Source organism: Pygoscelis adeliae, unplaced genomic scaffold (assembly GCF_000699105.1).
Source record: "Pygoscelis adeliae isolate BGI_AS28 unplaced genomic scaffold, ASM69910v1 Scaffold190, whole genome shotgun sequence".
Lineage (NCBI taxonomy): Eukaryota > Metazoa > Chordata > Aves > Sphenisciformes > Spheniscidae > Pygoscelis > Pygoscelis adeliae.
The window spans coordinates 1,147,491-1,168,760 of record NW_008823922.1 but is presented as its reverse complement, the minus strand read 5'-3'; the positions used below and the strand labels follow the sequence as shown (position 1 = coordinate 1,168,760).

The 21,270-nt window shown below is 45.5% G+C and overlaps 1 protein-coding gene across 1 annotated transcript in view; it reads right to left on the bottom strand.

Moving 5' to 3' along the window:
• Window positions 1-6,556: 6,556 nt before the first annotated feature.
• Window positions 6,557-21,270, bottom strand: part of CXCL12 (chemokine (C-X-C motif) ligand 12) — a 139,850-nt gene continuing 125,136 nt past the window's right edge. The window contains exons 2-5 of the mRNA XM_009320571.1: window positions 19,939-20,056; window positions 16,398-16,484; window positions 12,593-12,690; window positions 6,557-10,741 (exon numbers count right to left, since the gene is read on the bottom strand). Coding sequence (XP_009318846.1) covers window positions 10,710-10,741; window positions 12,593-12,690; window positions 16,398-16,484; window positions 19,939-20,056 — 335 coding nt within the window. The 3' untranslated portion in view covers window positions 6,557-10,709. The remainder of the gene's footprint in view (window positions 10,742-12,592; window positions 12,691-16,397; window positions 16,485-19,938; window positions 20,057-21,270) is intronic.

Genomic DNA, 21,270 nt, shown 5'->3' with positions numbered 1-21,270 from the left:
GCACCCTCATACCTTCACCTTCTAATCACTGAGGCTCCCTGCTGCTAGGGACAGATCCCAGCAGCACTGCAGGGACTCACCCTCAGTGCTTTGGCATGGCTGGGCGGAAAAATTGGTCTTCTGTTCCTCTTACGTTCCTCTCTCCCAAACCACGGTCTTGCAAGGCTGTTAGAACTGGTCAAAAAAAGAAATCTCTTTTTCCTGAGAACTGCTGATGTTTTACCATTTGTTTCCATTACTAATTGGCTCAGGGGAAGTCAGAATATCATAACTTCTTGCAGGAAGACTATTTCCACAAAAAATATTTGATTTGGGAATATATTTAATTTCAAGAAGGTAAAAACATCTACTTTTGATGTTGCTCTGCTGTGTTGTATTATTAGATCATATTTGAAATGGTGAAGTCAAAACAAGCCATTTTACCTTATCAGAACTACAAGTTTCAATATTATGAAAATGAAAAAATTGAGCACTATTGAGAGAGGCTGAGAAAGTCACCTCAGAACATTTGGACTTTCCCACTGAAGTTTAATCAGCATGGCCATGTGCCCACTGAATCCTTGGATTCCAAGAAAATCAGTCTGACAAAAAAAAAAATTATTCAAATCAGTTTGCTAGAGAGCAGGCAAGAATAACCCCCCCCTCTCCTCTTTCTGCTACCTGCCCTCACACGGGATGGTGGGATTGCTGTTTGGGATGAGCCTGTGCAGACCCCGAGAATAAGCACGTGCAGGTGCCATGGGGCAGAGGTGGAGGAGTGGGACGGGCCGCAGGAGTGATTTCTTCGTGTGGAGTGTGCACCTCACATGAAGGTTGGGAAACCCTCCAAGGAGAAAGAGGTGCTTGAGAGCAACAGAGGAAGAAATAACGCTGGCAGGACTTAGGGTTGTTTATCTGCCGATCGATACCTGAGAATGATTCCCCAGCAAAGTTGAATAAGCTGAAGAGTGGCAAATAAAATAATGAATAGCAGCTAAGTGATAACTTACCAGAAATTTTAGAGGTGATTGACAATTTTCTGCCAGAGTATTTATGCAATTAAAAATAGTTTTCATGAAATTGAAGTTTTTCAGGGGAAGTTTGCAGAACTTTTTGTATTATCTGCTGGGGGTAAAAATCATAACGAAAAGATTTCAGATTATATCAACCTGCTCAGTGCCTGACCAAGCTCCCAGATTCTTCTTCATGCTCTCACTATCTTTTATGAGCTAGGTACTGTGGAGAAACTATAAACCCCATGAAGCACCTTTGGCTGATATGTTCCAATAATTCATAGATGGGCCACAACAGCAATGCAGCACAGGAGATGTAGTCCAGCCTGGGAAAGCCAGGACAGGGTGGATTGCTGGAGCTACAACACCTATGAGTCACTACGACACGTAGGCAGATCCAACTCTCTGTCAATTTGAGCAGAACAAATTATTTTGTTATTTCCTGATTGAATCCTTTCCAAACTGTCAATTCCATAAGAAAACATTATATTCAGAATTTTTCTGTCCTGCTTTGGAGTAGAAACAAATGTCAGAGTATTGGGAATCTCTCCCTCTTTCTCCTGGGTGAAAGTCCAATTTTCAAGCAGTTCTGCATGCTGGGCAGAGGAGTGTCTGTGTACAGCATGTGAGCCACACACTTCCAGCCTGATGCTCTGCTCCGTATGCCTCTCTCTGGCTGTCCTTGTCACGGAGCAACGATCGCTTTGTGGCTTTCAAAGAGAGGCAGAAATGGAGTGGAAACGTCGTGCCATTTGCTTCTGTGCTCTGTGAGGATTTTCTGAAGCGTGTCCAGATTGCTCATTGCAATCAACTACCATTTATTCATTGACATTAAGGGAAACCAGACATTTGAGATATTCATGTCACAAGCATCGTGTGGCTTTTATGCCTTCTCTTCCAAGGCAGCTAGGTTGCGGAAGGCTAGATGGCACTCTGAGATACACTGCTGTAAATCACGAGCATTTCACCAGTCCCACAGTGCAGAGCGAGCAGAATCAGGCCCTCTCACCCAAGACACAGTATTGCTGGGGACTTCCATTTGTTCGCAATTAGGTGCTGGCACTGGGAAAGCCCTGAAGTCACCATGGTCTCTGGGCAACAGCTTTTGTTTTTGCACAGACAAAAGGCAGAGGAGGCCAAACCAACACAGAGTGTGTGAGCATTGGGAAAAGCCTGATGAAAGGCAATAAAGAATGTCCAAAGTCAGCAACAAATAATATGGCAGCAGGAAAGAGAAATCTTAAAGTAGTTAAAAGTGAGGGAGGGGAAAGGGAGAGATAGGAGGGGAGGAGCCAGGATGGCTGGGTGCCCAAAGTGGTGATACACGGGGTGAGCTCTGCTAAGACTTACATAGGAGCAAGCCACGTGGGAACTGTGCAGAGTAAGCTGCACAGCTCAGACCTATGCGGTGACTGGGAAGCCTTGCTTCTTCTTGTCACTTCGCCATTATCTTTTTACATTACTGCACCCCTCCAAGGAACAGAAATACTCTCTGTTAACCAAATCTTGCATATGGTGAAAGAGATGAATGTGAAATTAGATGATCTGTACTTCTTTACTTGCTTGACAAGCCATCCTGAGTCTGGTGTGATGCTTCTCCAACACCCAGCAAAGAGATAGAGACTTGCATTCCTTGCAACATGTATGTTCTATTAAGAGCCGATCTTTGACCATGAAATCTATTAGGTAGGGACTGTCTTTATCATTCTGTGTTTGTGCAGCTCCTGTACAGTGGGGCCTTGTCCAAATTATAGTAATGATGGACAGAGAGAAAATCAGACTGGGAGATGGGATGCAAGAGTAGGGGAGTGCAAGCTTGTACAATAGATACATTCTGGAAATGCCCCTGGAATCTTCCCGCTTTCTTGGCAAGACCAGATGTCTGCTCTGGAGATCCCAAGGGGCAGGGAGGGGTACCAATCCCTCAGTAACAGGGCTGGGGTAGATTGCTTAGCAGGCAATAATGCAGGTAGGATAAACGCTGGAACAACCAGGCTGAGGAAAGCACTGAAAGTTACTATGAGGACCTTAATTTTGAATGTGGACGCTTAGCATGATGGTAGTCGTCCAGCTACTTTTGTGGCTGTAGATCTGGCATACAGGGTTTGATTCCTGTTTGCATTCATAGCATTTATATTTTGAAAGAAAGAAGTATTTCCTCTCTTTTTCCTCCTTCTTTTCCAAATATTTTGTGCAGAACTATTTTACTAGTGCTCTGCCCTGTGGGAAGACTCTAATTTAGAAAACATGGGCCAGGCTATGCAATGGGGCTTGGCACTTGCTCACATAAGTAGTCTTCCCTTTGCGTAGGAATTGTAACAGTGTAGTCTGAAGTATTTTAAGTGTCTCTCTGGTGCTCAGAGACAAACAGATAGCGTGTGCTAGATATTAAACTTATATTGGTTTTCTGTATTGCTGTGGTACTGTGTATGGAAGGACTTGGCAATTTTGGTTTTGTTACACACTCTGAACCACATCCAGAGAGTCCTTTCTTCAGATTTGCTGTTTTTACAGGCAACGTACAAACATGTTTCACCACAGCCAAAATCTTCTTCCAGGCACTGCGATAAATCATGCGGCACACTAGGCAGCTGGAAGTGATTGCAGATCTTTGGGGTGGAAGAATCAGACACGTTTTGGAGGTTTCAGTCAGCTACGGCAGCGTTTTAAACCTCTGTCCTTCTGTTCTTAGGTTGTGTTCTTCCACCTCTCAACAGACTGTGCTAGACTTCGCCCTCCGTTCAAGCCACGGTAGTCCGGCTTGGGTTTGCTGAAAGCCTAAAGCACCCTCTTGGTTCTGCCAGCTCACAAAGCCAGTGTGTTCAGGGTTCAGCTCTCTGTTTGCTGGCAGCGGGAAGGAAGTAATAACGGGTCACCATTTTTCCTCAGCCGCTACCGTGAGGAATGGCTGGCTGTAGAGGGAGGCGCTGGAAGGCATGTGAGCCGAGGACATGCTGATGTGCCGAAGGGTGGTGCTGTAGCAGGCAGGGGAAGACAGATCAGACTTCACAGGTGGGAATGAGCCCAAAAGCATAAACCAAACAGCGCCGCAGCAGCAGTCAGGCAGCTCCTCTCCGAAAGGACCCTGGATCCTGCTCTGATACAGTGGCTGCGAAGGACAGAAAAGAAATGTCCTACCACATCTTTCAAAGGCTGGAACTGGATGACTGGCCCTAGCCAGAGAGCACTGACAAGGATGAGGAAGCAGGAAGGTGCTGATGACTGGCAGAGACTGCCAGATGTCTTTAAATCACCAAGACTGGTCACTTGAGCTGTGGCAACTGGGGTTGAGAGGAAAGAGGAGGTCCTCAAAGAGCCAGAGGAGAGGATGAAGGACAAATAAGGGTCAGAGGCAAAAAGGGACAAAGGAAGAAACTCAGGGAGTTCCTACGAGAAAAGATCACTAATGTGAGCACTCCTGCCAGAGGGGACCTATGTGAGCAGACCCTCCTCCCAGAGTTGGGGGTGCATGGACCAGGGACAGGGCTGCAGCCTTCTCTTGCTGCCATGCCTCTGCCCCTGCAGCTGGAGGGCAACCTTCATCACCAGAAATAGAGACCTTACTGTCTCTGGTGTAACAGCAGGAGCCATCCTCAGCCTCGGTCCAAGCAAAGCTGGGATGGCTGATGATGTACTGGTGTTATTAATCACAGACAGGCTGAGGAATGCTTCCTTGGAGCCGGGGCTTTCTGCATATGGATTTCTGAGGCCAGAGGGATCGTTAGCTCATCTTGTCTGACCCCATTGGTAACAGAGGCAAGAGAACTTCACCCCGTGTCCCCTGAGAGCCCAGCGAGCTGTATGTGGTTAACACCACAACGGCATTCAGCCCCCTCTGAAGACATAGGAAGGATCAGGGCTTTCCCCCCTCTCTTGGGGGAAGTGTTCCAAAGGCTAATCAGTTCCACACTTAGAAATCTGTTTTCAGTTTTAATTTCTCTGGCTTCAGCTTCTAGACCTTGGGTTTTTTTTGTTTTTTCATTTTGCCTTTGCTCGTCTCAAAGCTATATATTTGTTTTGTCTGAGGGACTCTCGGGATGACTTGAGAGCAAGTAGCTTTATAAAACAGGGAGATGCTCACCAGAAGCTAGGACTGACCCTCACCATGTAGCATCACAGCAGCTCCTAGGTAACATCTTCAGTGGTAACATCCCCAGCTGGTCCCAAGAAGCAGGGGCATTTCCCATGCTGTCTTCTGACCTATAACCACACCAGGGCCTAATAAATCCAGCCCGTAACCAGTGTGAGGACAGCTGAGGCCATGAATGCAGCTGATTTCCTTCAGCTTGCTAATATTGGAAAGCTGCCTATGAAGAGAGCCAGACGTGCTAATAAGGTGGGTTCACCTCTAATTCCTAGGCAGTTTGCAGGTACATTGCCGTGATGCTTTGCTGAGGAAGAACCAAAACTTTCACATTCAAAAGAAGACCTGATGAAAGGCACAGCAAAGTGCTCCACAGAACATGGGGCCTTTCCTTAGCGTGTAATTTTGTAGCTAATTACTCCCAATGCATTTCCCAGTGGCCTGGGAATCTCTCACTGACCATCTGCACTCACAATTACCTGCTCAGTTTTTCATAATCTCTTACTAAATCATTGCTGGATTTGCAAAGGGATCATCAGTCATCTGAGTTTCCTTTTTCTGTTTTTTGCATGTCTTTTGCTTTCCGTCAATTTGGCCAAGAAATATTTATTGAATAAGAAGCTCAGTAAGGCTCAAGCACTGTTTCACTGTTATGAGATGTTAAATTATCCCTGACCTTTGCTCCAGCCAGAGCTGTACGTGGTGCTGGAATTCACCTGTGTTGTTGCAGTGGATGAACGGAGGAGGACTGGCATGTTGGAGCAGGGCAGCTGTGGAGGAAACGCTTTCCCCCTGCCATGGGGACTCGGAGATGGGGGAAGGCGCTGACAAAAGCCAGTTTTCAACTCAAGGTTTTGAAACTCACAGCGAATTCCCTACAACATCATCCAAGTTAGGATTATACCTCCAGGATCTCAGGCCAGTCCTACAAGCCTCTAAAACCATTCCCCACCTCCAAACTGAAGGTTGACCCTGCTGTGCCCTGGGAAAACCAGCCCCAGGGAGGGTGTTGTTCCCAACATCTGCTCTTTCGTCAAATGCATCCCCTTACACCCCTCAGGCTCTTCAGAGAAACCCTCATCCCTTCCCCAGCACAGATGACGATGGCATCCCTGTTGCTGGAGCAAAAACAGCTCACAGTTTTCAGTTCCACTGAAGTCAGCCTGCTGCAGGAGACAAGTTGGGGGAAAAAAAAGTTAAAAAAAAGAAGTTTGGGCTTCTGTTTAGGAAGAAAATGGTTACGCCTTTCCTTTTGAAGATGACACATTTCAATCTGCTAGGCTGCTGCTCCCTGCCAGACACCATGGGCACTTTGCCTCAGGTTCCCCGCAGGGAGTCTGAGCCCGTGGGGCTACATGGAAGCATCCTTGAAACTGGAGACTTAAAACTACATCTGAATGTTTTTTCTGATGTGAAGCTTTTAGCTGTTTGTATGTGAGGAAAAAAAAATTAGAAGCAAGTAATAATTTCATTTAGATAGACATTTTTATTAAGAAAATTTTAAGTGCATACACATTTATGGGAGAAATTGCAACAATATAAAAGTGTTTATTTTCAAAATATTCTATGAAAGGAGTAATTTCAAAAGCATAATATAACTCCTCCATAAAAGCTGCCTTACAGGAACACAAATACAAAACCCTTTTCACATTATTTGGGAAGATATTTCTTTTTACTTAATAAAAATATAAAGTACAGTATTTACCACATTCTGACAACACTGAGTTCTTAAGGAGTGGAAGATGGGAGGTTCATGCAGCCCTTTCATCATGATACATGTTTTCTTCCCTGTGGCCACCGGAGTTTCATGTTTGCAGACAAGGCTTGTCTTGGTGGGATGTTGGTAAAGAAAAAAATTCAGATTTTAGGTGATGAGTTCAGAGAAACCCCTTGTTGCTATAAATCACATCACTCAAAACAAGTTGCCAGAGAAAAGAAGGACCTTCTAGATGCTAACAAAGGGAAAATAGCAACAAAAACTTCTATAGGAACTGCATTTTCAACGAAATGTGTATATTTAACTTCGAATGTAGCCTTCATTGCAAAATGAGCAGCCACTTTTGCTCAAACACCTTAGTTAAAAACACATCAGAAAGCCATCCTTCATCCTTCCTCAGGCAGAATTCAGATAAGATATTCATACATACAAGTATAAAGCTAGTATAAATTAAAAAATTGGCACAGCAATAAATACCATCTATTCTTTTTTAAAAATAATAACCCAACCTTAGGATTCGACAGCTGCACTTTGAAAATACCACATGTGACAATTTCACATTTATGGAAGCTGCTTTTTCAGCACCAGTTCAGTGATACCTCTTTTCCCTCCTTCTCTTCACGTATGGTCTCTGCATCACTCCCATCTCCCCAGGCTTCCTTTCCCTGATTCGGTCTTTGGTCAACAGTTAAAGGCAGAAAGGAAAATCTGGTGCTCTCCCCGAGCGGGTTTCCACTAGTGCTGCTTCTCAGCCTGCTAAGACCGTGGTGTGCACAGGAGGAACAGCACGCGATGCACAGATAGTGCAAGGGGCTTGGGGCAGCCGAGTGATTGATTTCTCTAGTGTGAAGGACATGGCTGCTCTTCCTGATGCATCATGCAAATAATGTCAGGCAAAAAGCAAAGCTTCCTGCTCAAGGTTGAATTTTGGTCAAAAGCAAGAGAAAGCTTTTATCAGGTTCTCACTTAAGTCTTCGGTTACTCCTGGCCAGGTCTGTGCCACCCCTGCATTCACGCTGTGCTCAAACTTCCCTGGGCGAGGGAGGGAGCTGGTGCTGGCCCCTGAGAGCAGCCCCATGCCCCAAGTGGTCTCAGCTACATGAGCGGTGAATCGTCACCAGCGCAGCGGTGTCAGGGCCCAGGTCACAGTGTGAGACGCAAGAAATGCCGGAGGCAGGCAGCCCACAAGGCACCCAGACAACCGCCACCTGGCTGTAAGTGTTCCCTAGCCTTGCAGGGAGTCCCTTTCCTTCCTGCTGCTACTCATGCATTTCTCCCAGGATTAAATGCCCTTCCTTTAGCACAGTCTACCCCTGCAATGCTCACTAGTTTGCCCCTAGAAGAGAAGGTTGACAGGTGACCACATTTCCTGCTGTACTTCTACTACCTGCCTATACTGTCCAGAGCTAGGACCCTGGCTTTGGCCGGGGTGCTCCAGCACCGCCCATCTCAATGCTTCTGTCGAAGTACTCTGTTTGCCCAGGCTGTAATGTGGGGTTGGCATGTGCCCAGAGACCTTTCCCTGCTGGTGCTGACCCCAGATGCACTCCCTGTTAACGAGGACTGCAGCAGAGCGCTGGCAAGGCTGTACAATCACATCTACCCACCCCGTCTTTTCACTGGAAAGCCAATGTTTCCCCTAGAAACAAAATCTTCACGGCCCCTATTGTCATTTCAAGGTATGCTGTTGAATCAAAATCAGAGGATTATTTAATTCTTCATTTACTCCAATGGGAACAGATCAGACCTCAAGCTGTCCTTGGATGGGAAGCATGTGTGAAGAATGCACCTTCCTGGGTGAGAAGGACAAGACACTCCACGTCTGTGTCAGAACCAAGATTCACCCACACTTTCCCCAAAGTCATTCTTGGCTTTGACACTCACATGTCCGCCTCTGGCAAACCACTAGCAATTGCAGGTGCATGTGTGGGGGCAGGAGATGGACCCTAGGATATAAAGTACATTCCAGGGAAGACACAAGGAACTCTAGTTTTCTCATAAGAGTTCTTTCTGTCTTTAGCATTACAACAGAGATTCTGATCCTACTCACATTAAATCAACAGTCCAATTCTCACCAAGTACAGTGGTACCAGACCTTTCAAAACAGAGACACAATATACTTAAAGCACCAGGCTGGTAATGATAACAATAGAAGGAATGTCAAAATCACATACACATACATTTTAGGCACAGCAGCTGGTTTCTGCTTTAAAGCAAATGAGGTGATGTGGTCCCAGCTGAAGCACTCTCTGTAATAGCGCTGTTTTGCAGAGAGGAAAATACTTACGAGATTTTTACCTGAATCCACATGGAAATAAGGTAATCCCCGGCTAGCCAAAGTGCCTCTTTGGCACTAAAAGATGCCTGCCACAAAAAGGAGTGCTTGGTGAAACACCCCTCTCGGTGTTCCTGACACAGGCTGCAGGGAAGAGGGAAGATTCCTTCTGAAGCAACCCGCTCAAAAAAACTACAATCTTACAACGTTTTCTGTTTACAGTACACACACAGATACATACAAACATAAGCACTGTGCTGCACAAATGTGCTTCCCCCTGGATCCCAGCGCGCAGCGTAACATGATTATTGCAGTACTGCAGGCGTCTTTCCATACACTATATAGCAAAGATATTGCATATACAGGTAGGAATCAGGAGAAAGAAATTTCTGGCTGAGAGAGGGATTGGCGAAGAAGTGGTACCTGTCCCCAGGTGTACTTTGCAAAGGAAATTGCTGAGGCTATCCTGTTCACCAGCAAACAGAACCATGACCGCTGGTGAACAGTGAGTGTTGGCCTTCATTTCCACACCCGAGAAACACCACTCCTTCCACAAACTGGGCAGACCCTCTTTTGCCCCAGGCATCTCTTTTCTCCAAAGATATGGCCAGCCATCCTCTTTTAGGTATCTCCGGAGCAATCAAAGATGTTACTGCTTCCAGGAACGTGTGACTGCGAAGCTACAGCATCGTTGGTGAAGGGTCACGTGAATGCATCTCCACCTACTTCAGTGCAAAGCCAGCCAGGTGAGCTGAAGCCACCTCCTGTGGATGGGTGGGAAGAGACACCTGGTGCACGGCAGCATATCTGACTCCTCCAGCAACTTGCAACATGATCGTGTGGTTAGACCTTTAACAACCCATTCCTTTTTGTGCTAAAATTTGTCATCAGAAACACAGGAACATAGGAAATGCCAGGTGACATCAGATCACTGTTGTGGCTCCTAACACCCACAACTACTACAAACCAAGTACTAGCACCTTGCAATACCAGATGTGCATTGACCCAGCTGCTCATAGCTGTCACCAAGGTTTCTGATCTTCAGAGAAAGGCTTTAGCCCTGTAGCCCTGAGTTTAATCCCTCACCCAGAATACCTATAAATGCCACCCATGGTAATGCTGACCACTTTCATCAATGTCTGATGCTTTTTAGACTTCCTATGTTCTTGGCCTCGACGACTTCCGGAGGCAAAGAATTCCTCCACTACTTACACAACATCATTGCACTGTACAGTTCATGTCCTTCTAGGTTTAAAACTCCAGGAGACTTGCATGAACCAAAAGAAAGTTAAATAAAGCAGGACCTCTACATAGCAAAGGAAATAAAATATTATATAATAACATAGGGTTAGTTTAAATTCATATCTGCCCTCAGTGCTAGGTAATAAACCAACCTGTATAAAAACATTTTTCTCAAATAGTTACATCTTACTATATAAAAATAGCAGTGTGAAAGCAAGCCAATTTGTGCAAAAAAAAAAAAACAAACCACAAAAAAAAAAAAAAAAAAAAAACCAAAAAAAACCTTTGGAAATGCATGAAGCGTTGCTTTTGTGCTGCATGATAACAGTGAAATGTATTCATTCCCTAATACTGGTTATCTGCTCTCTGGGTCCTACAGTAAGAAATCCTGTAGACGGCTTACAATGCTTGCCTCTTACATCTTGAACCTCCTGTTGATGAAGAACAGAGTGAAACACTATTAAGGTTTATTTCAGTTGCAAAAGCTTTGATATCAGGCCTAGTCAAACAGCAAATCTGTGTCTGGACTAACCCGATTTCTTTTGCAGCCCCTCCAACCAGTATTTGCCAAACATTTTGGGGGAAGTTCTCCACAAGGAGCTACTGGGACCCAGCAGGGCAAACCCAGCAATGGGAGTTATTTTGGGCAGATTGTGCTCACCACAGTTAGTAAGGTGTTCAGAGCTAACATAGGAGGAAGGCTGGCTAGGAAGCTTATTCTGGACTTGAAAGCCAGAGCAGAGAATTATCGGTGGGCAAAGAGACTCGGCAAAAAAACCAGCAGGGAAAGGAGGGATTAATGATTTGTGAGCGGCCCCAGTAGTGGAGCAAGCGGCACTGGGAATGCCTCCTCTACCTGCCCCTACCCCACAGCTCTGCTGGAGATCATGGACTGCAGCTCCACGGGGTGCCAGGTCTCTGTGAGGATGGAGGAACACAGAGGACAGCCCATGCTCTGCTCTTGCTGGCGTTCAGCTCCCACCATGGGGCAGCTGGAGAGCAGAGGCCCCCGAGTGTGCTGCCCAGCCAGGAGCCATCCCCATGGCCTCCCCGCTCTGGGACCTCACCTGCTGTGAGCAGCTGGGTAGCACGTCACAGCTCGTGGTGACCAGCTGCCCAGTGAAGGTGGGGTGACAAGGGGGGCGAGCAGCCACATGCTGCACAGTAAATCTGCGAGGCGTTAAGTGCAGAGGTAGGGAGTTCAGGGTAGGAGGCAGACGAATCGAGTCTCCCATGCTCAGTGGGAGCATGGTCCCCGGGAAGAGTGGTGGGTTAGGGATCACAGCAAAGTGCAAGTGTGTTGTGTGCAGGGTTCACTCAGAACAAGGAGCCAGTCTATGCTCCAGGTTTTTGTCTGAAGTGACCCCTACTCCTGCTCCAGGCTGATCGGCCTTTTGCAATCTAGATGAGGTCGCTAAGGCTGAGTTACAAGTGTCAGAGGGTAAACATCAGGTATTCAAAACCCCTGATGTCCCAGCATGTCTTGTCTAGCCTACAGGATCAGAACAAACATCCCGTTCAATGCCTGCTGGACAACTAAGACCGTGTGACCACAGCCAGAAACAGTTGTGGCTACTCTCAGCAAAGGAAGCCTTGGAAAACTCATCCTGGCCTAAAGAGGATGACTAAGCCATGCGCAAAATTTTCCTCTTTGAAGGTATCTTTTCCAATATCCCACACCAGTAACCTTACTACTTCTGGTGCAGAAAGGCAGGACACACCACCCTGGTGGGGAAAAAACAACTGGGACATCCAAACCATTGGCATATGTAACACCCTTCTCTGGGACTTGCCTAGCATCTCCCATAGGAGAAGTGTCAACCAATCACCAATGCACCAAATCACGTTGTCACCACCCAGTGCTGCATTTGTCATAAAAACCCACCAGTGACAAATTCCCAGCTCCTATTTATAGTTTAACTCTGTCAGTTTGGTATTGGAGGAATATGGCCAGCTAAAAGACATAGGGCTTCCAAACCTTTACCCTGTTTTTGACTTTGGCTTTCCTTCAGGGTTACTTTGGTCTCTGTGGTTGTCCATTTTCCCACCTGTAAAATGGGAAAATTTTCCCACCTCTGCTGTGGCTGGACTCTCTCCCTGTTTTAAGTTTTATCTATATAATATCCCTTTGCAGGGTGGGTACAGTTGTTATCCTCAACAAATATGGGGGAAAATGGAGGTCTGGATAGGCTAATAAATTTCCCGAGGTCACATAGGATGGTCAGTGGAAGAGCAGGGACTTGAACCTGAGGTATCCCAGCTCAGAAACTAATGCCTCCTACCATTCTTTCTCCCTGGAGACTTTAGTGGTGTTGCACGGGAAGGGCAGAGTGGGCCCCGTTTCTTCTGTTGCTTTTTTTTATGAGTGCGATGACGTGGTCTAAATTAAAAGAAAAATACAAAAAGACTGCCATAAATTATCCATATACAAAGGCCTTATTCACATTTATCCTATGGTCCCTTCACATCTTGCTGGCAGGGTGCAAATGAAGATAATGTCCCCTTTCACATACCCTCTGCCTCAGAGGAACGCTAGGCAAATGAAAGTGCCCTGGTGACAGGACATTTGCAAATTCTGAGGCCAGAACGACTCTTTTTCCCAAAACACCGAAGCCTCCCCAAATGCCTGCCAGAACTTGTCAGCCAGGAGCCTCACCATCCGCACAGTACCCCCTGAGGTACAATGAAAGCAGAGGGGGGCTGGATTTCTGGCTTCCCACCCAGCATTCCCACTGACATCAACAAGAACCAGTGGCTACTCTATGGGATTTGTGGGCATTTGGTGCCTTAAAACAAGGCTGTAAAGATAATCGCCTACATTGTCCCCCACCGTGTGGGGCATTCACCCAGCACGCGGTGATACTCCACCCACTCCATTGGTGGAGTATCGGGAGGTAGTTGTTTTGGCGTCTTGTACTTCAGTCCTTATTTACAAATGAGGTCAGAAATTAGGAAGAGCTGCCACACCGGGGGTTACAAGCACTATGGAGGAAGGCAGCAGCAGGGCTTGGCTCCCATCACGGCCAGCTCCTAGAATTTGGGAGCTTCCTTTCCTTTCTCCCAGTGGGCTCAAGAGAAAGGTTTTTCCTATTTGACTTTGTTATCTTCTCCAGATCCATCAGCTCTCTCTCCTCTGTGCCAGCAGTAGCCGCTGAGCTTAATGGACTCCAGCATCTCAAGCTGAGGGGAAGTTCTGAAGTGGGACTATATTAACGTGAAAACAGACAAGCAAGGATCATTCTCTGGTCTCGGTTTACTCTGCAAGGGCCTGATTTTGCATATCCTTACACGAAGGGAGAACGGAAAGGCAGTCAATGTACTGTAAATGATGACTGGGATTGTCTGGAAGTGATAAAGGGTTTGTTAGCTATTTCAAGAAAGGACTGATTTGCCCCTTGTCTATAAAATGGATGAATGTTGAATGATGTTGGCCACAGCAGCTGCACAATGATTTTTAAAGCCAGTTAAGGAATTTGGTTTCCTGACAGCCTGAATGTATTTTGCTGATGTCTCAAAAGTATGTATATTACATGGAGATGTGATGAATATAAAGCAATAATAAAGTCTAAGCAGAATTAGTGAGCAAAATAATTCCCTACTAAAAACCATCTCTGGTTTCACAATCAACTGCATTGGACTGCTATATTCTATGAACTTTTCCTTGCCCTTAGCTGCAGATTATAACACAGAAGATACTCTCATATTGAATCACTGGTATAGGCTAAGATGTCTTGACACTTTGGATTTTACTTAAGCAATTACAAGAGCCCTTTCTACAAAACGTATTGCTTTTATTCCAGAAAAATAAATTCCCATGTACAATTGGGTTTTCATAACATGAAACAATTAGCCATTTTATTGCTAGTGCATATAGGGTAATGTCACATTTCATACAATTTCAGTACAAGTGAAAAAATATAATATATGGCTGATTGAAATTGATAGCTACATTAACATTTATAGATCTATATAGATTTATTTTACAAGCTGTTAGTAGTTTAGAGAGATATCGGTGTTTTAAAACTACCAACATTCATATGGCTCCAATTCAAATATATGAATTGTTTGATGCGCTATAAATATATTCCAAAGTACATTTCATTGAAGAAGTCAAAGCTGTGCACTAAAATATATCAAAAACATGCCTCGTGAAAATGCTACAGACAGAGCCCTGACTGTCTGTGGAGCATGAAAATGTCACTGGTGCTAGCATTACTAGTTGGAAAATGAAAATAATGCCCTGATTACAGGATTAGGTGATGGAGATATATGCTTTCTGTCACCTTATTTCATAGAGCTGGGACAAAATTCTCTTTTGTTACTCAGTGTAAACCAGGATGAAATCCACCAAATTAGCAGAATTGCTTCTGGATTAGAGTTAGGTAAACAAAACCCAGAATCTGGCTGGAGATCAGGCACGGGCTCTCTGGTTTCAGTAGAGCTGGCCCCAGATCTTCACCAGTGGAAGTGAGAGCAGAACATGCTCCAGCTGAGTTGTTCCCCTAAGTCAGGAAGGCAGGGTCTGAGCACATAACCACATTTGCCCAACCCTACGAATTTCTTAAGTGCCTCCTAAATTTCAGGTCTTATAAACAGCACCGAGGGCTTCACTGGGGCTGACGGCAAACAGAAACTTAGGCAGGGGCTTGAGAATTTTCCCAAGTTGGAAAACAAAGTAGCCCAAGCCCCTAGGATAGTCAGCATGGGCCACATCCTGCTCTTGGGTTCAGTTGTGCCTAAAGCCAAAGCCATCCTGGCAGCATTAACCTGGATTACCTCTGCAGAGAATTTTCCCAAAGGACAAGAGGGCTGAGTGCTGGCAGCAAAGAAGGCACTGAGCATCGGATGAGATGGGAAGAGCTGTCAGGGCTGGAATCACAGTCAGTTGTTAGCTGGCCTCCTTCCCTCCTCCTCCTCCTCACTCTTGGCCCCAGTGTGGTCCCAAAAGGGCCACATGGAGGATTCTCTCTACCTCTGGTAGCATTTCTCCCCTTGCCTATTGTAAAAACACAGGGGAACAAAGACCTTTTTTTAACTCCACCCCTTGTTTGGCAGATGTTTTGCAAAGCAAACAGTGGAGGGCATTCAGCTACCTGTACTGCCTCACATCTGCCCTGGGGCCATACCCTTCCCCACATTTCTCCAAGAATGCATTGCTTTTGCAAATGACTGGATTCCAGCCCTGCCTTTACCCTACAGATGCAGGGGGGGGCAAGGTTCAGCACGGTTACAGCGCAGTTACTGAGGGGTGGGAATGTGGTGACAAGGGTGGGAGGGATACTGAGTGCACAGGTAGGCTTGCTGGCCAAAATGCCACTGCTGGATCAACTGCAGCCCAGGGCTCTGGGCAAGCAAGGAAATGCTTTATACCATCACTTGTCTCATCTTCCATCCCAGGAAGGCCGGAGCCCTCCCCTGCAACTCAGCACAGAAATGTTCTCTGTGCTGCTCTTGCTCACTGTAAATTTGAACTTGAGATACGCTGGGTCCACCTCAGGGTAGCCACAATCACCCGCTTTAAAGGGGAATAAAAACAGGTTTTAAAAGTCTGAATTTGCCAAATATGGCTGGTTTTGCTCCGGCCTTGTGGGAGAGCCTTATTCCTTGCATTGCATCTCGCTTTGGCTGATATTAACAGCACTCCACACTGGCCAGCAGAGAGACACCCCCCAGGCCTCAGCTGCCTGTGCAAACAGACCCGCAGTGTAACACGGAGAAGGGGCTCCAAAGAAACTGGAACAATATAGATTTTGAAGTAATCGTAGTTTGGCTTGGGGAAGAGGGGGCATAAAGGAAGCATCTTCCTTGGGAGAACGGCTTTTTTTTTAAAAGAGGATGAGTTGGGGACCCCAGAACAAATTCATTAGGATAGATTTTACCTCAAACCCTGGCAAAACTCTTAGTTTAACATTTAGGATACACTAGAAGCTGTTGTTTTAATACAGACTAGGTCAACTCCAAACCCATCTTCAAAACAATATCTGATTCCACGAGTACTTTGATCACATGGTAAAAGCCAGCCCTTAATGTTCTACCCTTTAATAACTCAGGATGTTAGCTGTTAAGTCCATTTGTCTCTTGCCTTACTTGTTTAAAGCTTTCTCCAGATATTCCTGGATCCACTTTAACTTGGGATCAATGCACACTTGCTTGCTGTTGCTCTTGAGCCTCGCACTGCCAAAGGAGAAAAGTCAGAGTGAGTCTAGTGTGTGACGCTCCTCAGCCCGCCGCCCCCCCAGACGCCTTATTTTGCACACAGGTTTGCAATTCCATTACCCACCGACTTCTTTGGTTGTCACTGCTGCTCTCAGTTAACCCACAAAGAGGATGCATTATCCCTGCCAAGAGGATGCATTATGCCTGCCATCCTCAAGGCACCTATTATAAATATCCCTGGGTTCAAAGCACTGATACAATTTGTCCCCTCTGACACTGATTCTTGTGGTCTGTACTGGTACGCATATGGGGATGAGACAGATAACAGAATTTAAATCTAGTTTTTCCAACTCATACCTGGGCTGTTACGAGTTCAGTGCCGGGAACTGCTAAATTTCATTTGGAAATACTGACATGGTAAATATAGGTCATTTTTGCAAGGACTTAATTAACAACAGCTTTCAGATTCAACCCAAAACTGAAGTTTCACATGTTTTGAGGACAGACACCAAACCATACCTCTTAGATGTTCTGAAAGGATCTGGTTAGCTTTTTGTTTTATACAAGACTGAACTAACAGGTTGGTGGCAGGAAGACAGCTGGAAGTACCATAGTGCCAGAGGCAAGTTTTCCCTCATGTATTCACTCAGCGCTGGAAACAAAAGCAGAAACCTCCTGAGGGGTTTCTCCTGGATGTCCAAGCTGCACTTTCCAAGCCAGACTGTTTAGCTAATTTGAATTCCCTGTGAATCTGGCATTTGGGCTATCTGCATCTTTCATACAGAAGCAATACAAATAGCTTTTCACCCACATCACCAGGTCTCACCCTCCAGGGATCTCAGGATCTTGAGAGTGCTGTGATCTCCCACGTCCCTCAAAGCACCCTGCCTCTGCCCCATCTGCTCAGAAAAAGCCTGCCTGCCACGCAAAAGTGCAAAGAACAGCAATTTCATGGAAATGCCCATAGGAATAAGTTCCGTACTTGTTTAAGCATTTTGCTGGATGGAAGCCAAAATGTTCCCCGCTTTATAAAATGAAATCTGCAGGATATAAAACTATGGTGTAAGAAATAACAGGTCAAGAATGCTCCTTGTCTGAAGTTATGCAACAACACAGTTGTAACATAAACACATCGAAGATCTGGTCTTGCAAGCCCTGCGCCAATAAAGAGATGAATGGGCCTAATTCATATTTCCCTTACAGCAGCGCCAAGCTGGAGTATTTCCAGTGAAGTGATACCAACAGAGAGTAAGAATGGATTTGCTGATGTTAGCAATGCCTGGGAACTCTTGAGCTGGCCTCACAGGGTACAGAACCAAAAGCACACGTAACCAGCCTCCAGCCACATGCAATGCAATTCCTCTCACCTAATATTAAGACATTGATTTCTTTAGACATTTATTTCTGAGCCCGTCAGCCCCTGCTCCTGTACAGTCACGGCAGAGACCTAGACAACTGTATGGAGTGTTAATCTGAACTGGTTTAGGTGTCTACTTTAGGATGCAATCAATTGCATGCTAAAAATGCCTATTTCCCTGTACTGAAAAGCAGGGAATTTAGGGTGGGCTTTGTAGAAGTAGATATCCATGGAGGAGATTTCTGGATTTGGAGAGATGACTTCCCATAGAACCAAAGACAAAAGCCTGCTCTTAGGCTTTTTGTTCAGGTACAATTCCCCTCAACCATAAAGGGGAATGTACTTGTGCAAAAAAAAACCAAGATCTTTCCTTGAAACTGTATGATTTCACTGAGATTCTCTGTTCCTGAAAATGGTAGCTTTTCATTTACTCACACCTTCACTGTATAATGCATATCCACTAAATTCAGAGTGTGGTTGAAACCATCAAGATGAGAAATTTATGTGCTAGTTTTAATTCCAATTCAGCTTCTGTTTCAATAAAGAGCTAGTTTGAACTCATGATGTTTCAGGGGTATTTGGAGGTAAGTTTTTAAGTACCTTACCTTTTAAAGTAACAAAAAGATGGTGAACTATAGGTTCATGTGTTCTGTGTGCCACTAAATCACACTGCAAACAAACACATTTGGGCCAGGAATGGACAAGAACATGAGTTGTTTGTGTTTTTGCATTTCGTGCTCTTATCCATCTCTGTGACTATGATCCCACGTTAATTAAGAGATAAATGTATACTCTATCCTGTCTTAAATGCCTGTCATTTTCTTGAAACTACTCCAGAAAATACCAAATCCTCTACAAAGCCTTAGCACTGGGACCCTTATGACATCCATTGACAGCCCCAGAGCACAAATCCATACGCTATTGCATTTTGGATGCTTGCCTGCAAAATTGTTTATAGGTAGAGATCAGAGTTAGTCACAGCTGGTTTTGCCATTTTTGTGAAAGGAAATTATTTCTTAGCTGAGGCTTACATTTTTCTCACTGTCCTCCACCAAATCCTAAGGCAGAAGCACACAGGAGAAAATGTGTATGATCCACCCAGAGTGGTTTAAAAAAGAAAAAAACCATATGAATAAAAACTGGTTCATGAATGGACACATGCTCTTCAATATATCTGTACATTCCTGAGAAATCTCATGAAACCACATCAGTTTTCTGAATGCAGAAATGTTTTGGATGAGAAAGAATGGATTTTTACAGCATTTAAGTTGCAACTGGAAGAGCTCAATGCGGATCAAAGACAGAACTAGTGATGGAAGCACTGCACAGAAACCCAGTCTAGTCACTGAGACCCTCTTACAGAGGTCAACAGAAGTTGGTGATTAGTAGGGCTTCCCTGCAATGAAGAGAAGAATGCTGATTTTTTTCCTTCCAAAGATTTTGAATTTTAGGAGAGAAGGGAAGGGGTTACCCATGAACAAATGACCAAAAAGACCTTCCTAAAAACACACACACACACAAAATCGACAACCTCATTTTTTGTGAAAATCGGTGTTTCTTTTTCAGCAAAAATGAAGAGGTTATTTTCCATTGGGAACCCATCTTTTCTGTCCTGCTGTGATCTGTGATTTACCGGAGCCAGTCACTGCCTGGTAAGCGTGTCCCTAGATCAGGCCAGCACGTGTTTAGGGTCTGTACCTCCTGTGGAGGCTACATGAAATCCAGGAATTACTTTTACTTGTTTAGCTCCTCTCTGTGGAGAAGTGGAGCACTAGAAGACTCAGAACACCGTAAAGTCTTTTCCCCAAGGTGTGAAGCTCCACATCCAAGGCAATGGACAGCCTGTCTTTTTTTTTTGGGGGAAACAGAACATGGGATCACACAGTCACAGGGAGATCACGGAGGTAGAACACAGCTGGCAAACATCTAGCTGGGCTCCTTTGTGTGGGGTAAAGCAGGGTCCGGCTGTATCTGACACACGGGGTGAAGAGATGAATTGGAAATCATGGCATGAGACGCAGACCTAATCGCAGCCACCAAAGCAGGAACCAGCTCTGTGACTCTCCCTTTTGACACCTGAGATTTGCACCCAGCTGAAAAGAGTAAGAGACTTACACAATCTGAAGTGAGCAGTTGGGTGTGGAGAGGATTTTGAGGTGCTTAATGTTGGCTCTTGCCACGTTGCTCTCGTAGAATCGACAGGGGCATCGGTAAGTCAGGCTGACGGGTTTCTCTGTGGGACACAGGGAGAGAAAGGACACGTTACTCCCTCTTGCTCCCGGTCAGCAGCACAGATACACAGACCAGCGCTGACAGAAACTCCCTCCAAATACGCAGGTGAAAAAAAGCAATAGAAAAGCTGTAGCTTTGGGAGAGCATTTGCCCACAGCTCACAGCGCAATCCTTTTACCCCAGTACCCAGCCTTTCAATCCTGGTGCATGGGATTTTGGAAGACAAAAGAAGAGGGAGAGAAAATGGCGATAAGTAAAGAAGAAGAGATTAGAATTAGGAGCCACTCCATTGTGCAGGGATGCTCCTGGTAATTAGACAAGATAAAGGCCAAAAGAGGGGGCACTTGTCCTCAGTGTTGTTCTTGCCAAATGATTTTGACCCGAGGCCAAATTAGAAGGTAGCCAGAAGAAAGCGATGAATTCCAAAGAGTTCAGATCAAAACGGCTCGGCTCAGGTGCAGGCTTTTCACGGGGGACTTACTGGCTACAGAAGAGCCCTGAGCCTTTCAGGCTTTCCCAGGGCCCAGCGGCTGACCTTTCCCCACTACAGCCAACCTTTACTCCCAGCCGAGATATTCACACGAGGAGGTGCGACTCGGAGATGCGAGATCACAGTGGTTTCGCAGGAGAGATTTGGAGTCTTTTGAACTCCCAGCCTGTGGCAGAGTAACAGCATCCAAGGAGACAGTTATCAGGCAGTGTGCTCCCCATATACTTATCGGGGACCACCAGACTGGATGAGAGCCTTGTCACTGGCATCACAAGGGGCAGAATTAAGTTTAGCCTCCTAGGCTAAAAATCAGCAATGAATATGCATGCAGAACTGAGAAAAGCAGCCTGGCGCGCACCACGGCCCCTGATGCAGTCCTTCTGCTACCTGATTTCTCCGTGGAAGAACTTAATTACTGGCAACCAAGTGCACATAAATAAGGTCCTCACTCTGTGTGTAAGCTTCAAAACCCCATGCACACTAAAATACAAACACAGAAGCCTTGCCTGGAGCTGCCTAAGATTTTAAACAATTTCCCTGTGGAGCAGTTTTCAGCCTCTGGGAGGAATTAAACTCATACACCTAACCCATAAGGTCTGGCTCATGCTGTAGATGGTCAGATCCATATCTGACAGAGCTTTAGATCCCACACGGCAATCTGCCCCTCTGTTTATTTAGCCACACAGGAGCACTGGCAGCATCCAAACCCAGCTCCCTGAAAGACA